Here is a 7,657-nt window from a genome sequence, read left to right on the forward strand (position 1 = left end):
TGTGTACATCACTTGTTCCATCATTTTTACTACTTGTTATAACAAACTCCACTGTTTTAAAATCACTTTAGACAATCTATAATTTTGATGGTTTCAGTTGTGTCATATTTTTGGTTCATTTCGTGTTAGGAAAGCCAGAAATGAGAGTAATAAGGGCAAATAAGTGTTTTGTTTAGATAGGGTTTGTGTGTGTGTGTGTGTGTGTATTTTTTTTTTTTTAAATCTTCTGCAGCTCATGCTATCAGTACCTCAGCCAGATGAGCTTCGCTCTTCTGTAACAAACCTGTTTTTCTACTCACACATCTGTGACTGCCTGAGGGCATTCCCTAGTCCAGGAAGCAGGCCTGGCCCTCACTTGGGGCAAGCTCTCAACCAATGACAGACAAGAGTTGGTTTGGCTAGGACAACTCTGAGCCAGCTTCTGTCCCTAGTGGGCCTGAGCGAGCTGGAGTTGCCACAGTGATAACCTGCTTGTTAACACATCCTGTGTGTTGTCTTCCTTCCTGCTGTGTTTTGACTCCACCCCTTAGTGGTAGGTGCTTTCGTGGATTACCTCTTGAATAAACTGTTTGCACTCAAATGATCTCAGGGTCTGCTTCTTGAGGAAGCTAATCTAAGATTTTCCAAGTGTAGGTTGTAGGATGCACAAAAGCATTTACAAGAATGGTATCGGTGCATGCTATCACAGATGAAGCTCATGTTGTGCTGGAGGGTGTTCATGGACAAGACTCATTAGATTCAGTGGGAAGGTGAGCTCTCCCCTCCAACATTCCTCACTAACTGCTTGAGATTATTTATTAAATGTTTTGATTATCCTGAGAATGCTGCATTAAGAAGGTTGTACAGTAGTGCTGCCAAATGGGAATATTCTTCTGCTCTGTCCAATGTGGTAGCTGCTAGCTTCATGTGGCTATTTAGCTCTTGAAATGTGACACTGAGGAACTTAAAATAGCCATATGCAGCTGGTGACCACTCTATTGGACTGCACAGTTGTAGAGTTCTGTGAGTATAAAAGTGTTCTTTTGTGAAAGTTTTTTCTCCTTCTCATTGTCTTTCGGTCTTTTTCCCCTTGCACCATTCTTCTTTTTCCTTTCTTCGAGTTAGGTGGATCTCAAATGTGATGTCAATTGCAGTGGTTTGTGAAGCCCCTGACTGCATAGAGGTGGGGTTGAAGCAGGCACTTCAGAATGCCAGCCAACTGGATTTACTAAGCAGTTTGATATACTATAGTTCCTTAAATTATGTAACACTTAATTTGTGCTTACAATGGATTACTTACCCATATACTAGTCTATAAAATATGTATGGCCTTTGCTCACCTGCTATTAATATTTCAGGCAATTTATTACAGCTAATTATCTAAATAGTGAATTTTTTCAATAAGCCAGTAGTTGCTCTGATAACTGAAGACATGCCAGATGATAGTGGTCATGATGACAAGGACACCTTTCCGTGGCCAAAGCCCTCCACTGTGGCCTCTCCCCCCTACAGCCCTCCAGTCCCATGGCCTTCATTCTTACACTTGTCAAGATTCACTGCTGATTTGGGGGCTTTGTGCTTGTGTATTCTTTCTGGAAAGCTTTTTTTGGAGGTCTTTGCATGGATGGCTCCTTACGATTTGGCCGTAGCTCAGATATCACCTCCTTAGAGAGGAGGCCTTTCTCGGACATCTAATTATGTTGCCTTTGCAGACTATCACGAGCTTACACGCAGGTGGGGAAAAAACTGACAATGAATCAATAAATGAAAAAGGAATTTTGATAGCACTGAGGATTGTGAAAAAAAGTTGCAGACAGTATAAGAAATGATGTACTCACTGTATGTTTGGAGCCCATCTGAGTGCATGGTGCCAGTAGGGGCTTTATAAATATTTGTTAAATGAATGAACAAAACTCTAGCTTTGAAGCCAAAGATTCAAAAGTTTATACCAAAAGCAAATAATATATAAAAGTATACTTTCTTCAGCTGTGTCTAATGTGTTGATAAATTACTTATAAAATCCAAAACTGTCAAATTATTTGTAAAAATACTATAATTTGAACACTATCCATAACCCTGTTTTTAATTATTATAAAAATTCTGGAAAAAGTATGACTGTTTGGCATTACTAATATTTCAAAAACAAAAAGGCACTTTGTTTTTTTCTTCTGGAGTAACAGATCTATAGTTAGTTCCTGATATTTAAGAAGGCATACTGTAAATTTTATAATCAAATCTTTAAACCCTTTGGCAAAACAATATACGCAATTTTTCTATTAATCTCCCTTTCTCTTTTCAAGCTTTGAAGTCTAATATTAATATTTTAAGTCCAAGCTTATATTTCATTTGTAGTATTAATCAAGTTATTATCAAGACATAATTTTTATCAAATAATATTGCATAACGATTTTGTTTCATGTTTAATAGCCAAACCTACCCATTAAAAATTACATTTTGGATCTGAATGTTTTTTACGTAAGGAGTACAGGTGGGTCTGTATGTTCTAGCATGCCTTGAAATAGATGGTCTTGGAGGAAGGAGGGCCAGATGTTTCAAGTCCATATCTGCATTGATGATGTGTTATGGTAGAGTATTTGGGTATACTAATGAGATATGGTTTTTTGGTTATTGAATTCCAGTGCCCTTAAATCAGATGGCTCTGAGAGAATTAGATAACTTAGGCTACACAATATAACATTAAAAATCAATATGAACCTATGTTTATAAAAGATTTTAAGACTACATTTAAAATATCCTTAATGTGGATCTAGTAACTATTTGATTTGTTAAAATAATTTTTAAAAATTTTAATGATTTAGGGGGTACAAGTTAAATTCTGTTACATATGTATATCATATAGTGGTGGAGTCTGGGCTTTTGGTGTGCCCATCACCCAAGTAGTGTACATTATACCACATAGGTAATTTTTCATCCTTCACCGCCTCCCACCCTCCTCCCTTTTGAGCTTCCAGTGTCCATTATACAACTCTGTGTGCCCTTGTGCAGCCATAGTTTAGCTCCCACTTATAAGTGAGAACATGTGGTATTTATTTGTCCATTTCTGAGTTATTTCACTCAGGATAGTGGCCTCCAGTTCCATCCAAGTTGCTGCAGAAGCCATTATTCCATTCTTTCTTATTGCTGAATAGTACTCCATGGTATATACGTACACCACATTTTCTTAATCCACTCATTGGTTGATGGGCACTTAGGTTGATTCCATATCTTTGCGATTGTGAATTGTGGTGCAATAAACATACAAGTACAGGCATCTTTCTGATATGATTTCTTTTCCTCTAGAGATACCCAGAAGTGGGATTGCAGGATTGAATGGTAGATCTGCTTTTAGTTCATTAAGAAATCTTCATGGAAATTGTACTAATTTACATTCCCAACAACAGTGTATAAGTGTTCCCTTTTCACCACATCCACACCAACTTCTGTTGTTTTTTGACTTTTTAATAATGACCATTCTGACAGGGGTAAGGTGATATCTCATTGTGGTTTTAATTTGCATTTCCCTGGTGATTAGTGATGTTGAGCATTCTTTCATGTTTATTGGCCATTTGTCTATCTTCTTTTGAAAAATGTCTGTTCATATCATTTGCCCACTTTTTAAGGGGGTTGTTTTTTTCTTGCTGAGTTGTTTGAGTTCCTTGTAGATTCTGGATATTAGTCCTTTGTCAGACACGTAGTTTGAATATTTTTTCCCATTCTGTAGGTTGTCTAGTTACTTTGATTATTTCCTTTGCTGTGCAGAAGCTTTTTAGTTCAATTAAGTTCCATTTATCTATTTTTGTTTTTATTGCATTTGCTTTTGGGGTCTTAGTCATAAATTCTTTGCCTAAACCAATGTCCAAAAGAGTTTTTAATAGGTTTTCTTCTAGGATTTTTATTGTTTCAGGTCTTACATTTAAGTTTTTAATCTATCTTGAGTTAATTTTTGCATATGGTGAGAGATAGGGATCCAGTTTCATTCTTCTACATGCGGCTATCCAATTTTCTTAGCACCATTTATTGAAAAAGGTATCCTTTCCCCAGTCTTGTCAACTTTGTCAAAGATCCGTTGGCTGTAATTATGTGGTTTTATTTCTGGGTTCTCTATTCTGTTCCATTGATCTACCTTTGTACCAGTATCATGCTGTTTTTGGTTACTATAGTCTTGTATAGTTTGAAGTCAGGCAGTGTAATGCCTCTAGCTTTGTTCTTTTTGCTTAAGATTGCTTTGGCTATTTGGGCTCTTTTATTGGTTTCATATGATTTTAGAATATTTTTTCCATTTAAAAATTACCTCAATTTTTAAAACTAACCTTTAAAAAGGAAAAGGACAAAATGAAAAGGACAACTTTTAAACCATTTAAAATTATCAATCAAACTTTCACGATTCAGTAATAAAAAATAGAACATTAGATCCAGAAAGGATATTAGAGGGCATTTAGACAAAACAACATGCTTTGCATCTAACTCCAGGTTCAGTGCTCTTTCTACGCTGAGCTGCTGCTTACCAAGAAATACTATCTTTTTAAAAATCAATGAATGATATTGATGATGGTATTTTTTATAGGAATTGCATTGAATCTGTATATTGCTGTATATAGTGCAGTATGGACATTTTAACAATATTGATTCTTCCAATCCATAAGCATGGGATATTTTTCCATTTGTTTTGTCTATAATTTCTTTCATCAGTGATTTGTAGTTCTTGCAGAGATCTTTTACCTCCATGGTTAAATCGATTCCGTGGTGTTTTTTTTCCTGCATCTATTGTAAATGGGATTGAGTTCTAGATTTGGTTCTCAGCTTGGTCATTATTGGTATATAGAAATGCTGTTAATTTTTATACATTGATTTAAAACCTGTGACTCTGCTGAATTCATTTTTCAAATCTAGGATTCTTTTGGAGGAGTCCTTCGGGCTCTCTAGGTATAAGATCGTATCGTCAGCAAACAAAGATAATTTGACTTCCTATTTTTCAATTTGGATGCCCTTTCTTCCTCTTGACTGATTGCTCTGGCTAGGATTTCCAGTACTGTTGATATGTTGAATAGAACTGGTGACAATGGGCATCCTTGTCTTGTTCCAGTTGTCAGAGGGAATGTTTCCAGCTTTTCCCCATTCAGTATGTTGTTGGCTGTGGGTTTGTCATTTATGGCTTTTATTACTCTAAGGTCTATTTCTTCTATCCCATCATGAAGGGATGCTGGATTTTATCAAATGCTTTTCTGCATCTACTGAGAAGATCGTATGGTTTTTGTTTTTAATTCTGTTTATGTGGTGAATCACCTTTATTGATTTGCATATGCTGAACCATCCTTGCATTCCTGGGATAAAACACCCTTGATTGTGGTGAATTCTCCTTTTGGTGTGTTGTTGGATTCTGTCTGCTAGTATTTTGTTAAGGATTTTTGCATCTATGTTCCTCAGAGATATTGCTCTGTAGTTTTGTTGTGGTTGTAGCCTGGCTTTGGTATCAGGGTGACACTGGCTTTGTAGAATGAGTTAGGGAGGCTTCCCTCTCTTGATTTTTTGGAACAATTTCAGTAGGATTGGCACCAGTTTTTCTTTGTACATTTGATAGAACTGAACGGTGACTCCCTCTAGTCCTGAGCTTTTCTTTGTTGCAAGATTTTTTATTATTGATTTAATCTTGTTACTCATTATTGGTCTATTCAGAAGTTCTGTTTCTTCCTGGCTCAACCTCGGAAGGTTGTATGTTTTTAGGAATTCATTTGTTTCCTTTAGGTTTTTTAGTTTGTGAGCATATGGTTGTTCATGATAGTCTCGGATGATCTTTTGTATTTCTGTGGTATCAGTTGTAATGCCTCCTTTTTCATTTCTGATTGTGTTTTTGTATCTTCTCTGTTTTCTTGATTAGTCTAGCTAGTGGTTTATCAATTTTATCTGTTCCAAGAACCAATTTTTTTGTTTCGTTGATCCTTTGTATTATTTTCTTGGCCTCTATTTCATTTAGTTCTTCTTTGCTCTGATCTTTGTTATTTCTTTTCTTCTACTAACTCTGAGTTTGGTTTGTTCTTGTTTTTCTGATTCTTTCAGGTGTGAAGTTAGGTTGTGTAACTGATATTAAGATGAATAACCCTGGGTGAAATAGAGGAACTAGATATTTTAGATTCATAATAATTTGTTAGGTAACTACAACCTCTGTTTACATATGATTTTAATAAACTCCTTTTTTAGGTTTTGAAAACATTGAATTGACTCCTCTTGCTGCAATATGTGTGAAAATATATTCAGGAGGAAAAGAATTAAAGGTGGATGGCTCTATTCAAGTTTCTCTTCCCCTTCTACATACAAATGATGTAAGTGCAGGGGATCGAATACCCGCTTGGACATTTGATATGAACACAGGTATGTGAGCTAGGTGAAGATATTCTGAATATTTTCTTTAAAATATTTGAATCTTTTGTCTTAGAATTTGATAGCAGCTGTAGTTTTTCAGTAGCATTGTTTTATTTACTTTGTTAGTGACCAAAATTGGCCTCATTTTGATTAATACAGCTATTGGGGGAAATTATATCAAAAAATAGCATTATTATATCATTGTATAAAAAAATAGCAATATTCACATACCTTGCCATTTTAATACGCACCATTTAGAGGCAGAGATAAATTTTTTAAAAAATTATTTTTCCTTGTAGGATTTTTTCTTTTGATAGGCAATATGAGCTTATCTAAAAGCTTGGTTAAGGGAATTGAGAAATATATGCTAATTTCATAAAAATAAACAACATTGTGTTATTAAGAGAGTGATCATTCCCACCTCACGGAAAAAAAAATCCTTACATACCAATTTTCACCCCTGGGTTTGGCCTTCTAAATAGCATCTAGAATTATATGTATATATTCCTCCTTGGCTTCCCTTGGTTTTGTTTTTGTGTTCCTATGTAAACAAGGTGGGAGTCTAAGTTACCAAAAAAAAAAAGAAAAAAAGAAAAAGAAATAATCAGCCCATAATTGAAAAGTCAGAAGTAGGACTGCCTTGGGTGAGGCATGCTACAAAGTACAAAGCCTAGGCTGTTTTAGAGGGCCTGATTTCTTTCATCTGTTTCCTCAGTGTTAGCTTCTTTCTAGGGTAGGATTTCCCTTAAGAGTGACAAGGAGGCTGTAAGTGCTATAACTTTATACTTAGTCAGGGTGAGGGCCAATGGAAAACAGAGATTCTTTTCCTAGTAGCTCTTAGATTCACTGCAGTCGTAGAGTGGAGTTTGCATGCCCATCTTGGAACCTGTCTTTGTGGCCCACAAGTACAATGCACAGGTTTATTTAGTCTTAGGTCACATGTTGGAGCTGGGGATGGAATCCCAAACTTGTGGACTGAGAATAGCGAGTGGTAGCTTCTCAAAGGAGAGATTTGAAATGGGATTTCACTGTAACTGAAGGTGTGGGTAGTGAGGCCAAAAAAACCACACGAATTTTCACTATAGAAGATAAGCAGTAATATGTTTTTAAGAAAGAGTGGAAATTATACAACCATGATAATATCCTATTGTAAATCCTTGTATTAAGAGCTCTGAAACTTGGGGTCTAGTCCATTTAGCAGCAATACCATTTGGAACAAGTCATTTAACTTATTTAGGCCTCAGTTTCCCAATTTGTTGAATGAGAAAATTGTTTAAAGCACTTTAACAAAGAATATCTGTTGTTTGAGCCCTGGTTTCTG

At 35.8% G+C, this 7,657-nt stretch overlaps 1 protein-coding gene across 1 annotated transcript in view; it reads left to right on the forward strand.

Annotated features, from left to right (window-relative positions):
• Positions 1–7,657, forward strand: part of FAM171B (family with sequence similarity 171, member B) — a 62,399-nt gene that overhangs the window by 45,443 nt on the left and 9,299 nt on the right. Inside the window, exon 5 of the mRNA XM_012663654.1 lies at positions 6,175–6,345. Within this exon, the coding sequence (XP_012519108.1) occupies positions 6,175–6,345 (171 nt within the window). The remainder of the gene's footprint in view (positions 1–6,174; positions 6,346–7,657) is intronic.

This window comes from Propithecus coquereli, unplaced genomic scaffold (genome assembly GCF_000956105.1).
Source record: "Propithecus coquereli isolate 6110/MARCELLA unplaced genomic scaffold, Pcoq_1.0 Scaffold82, whole genome shotgun sequence".
In the NCBI taxonomy this organism is placed as follows: domain Eukaryota; kingdom Metazoa; phylum Chordata; class Mammalia; order Primates; family Indriidae; genus Propithecus; species Propithecus coquereli.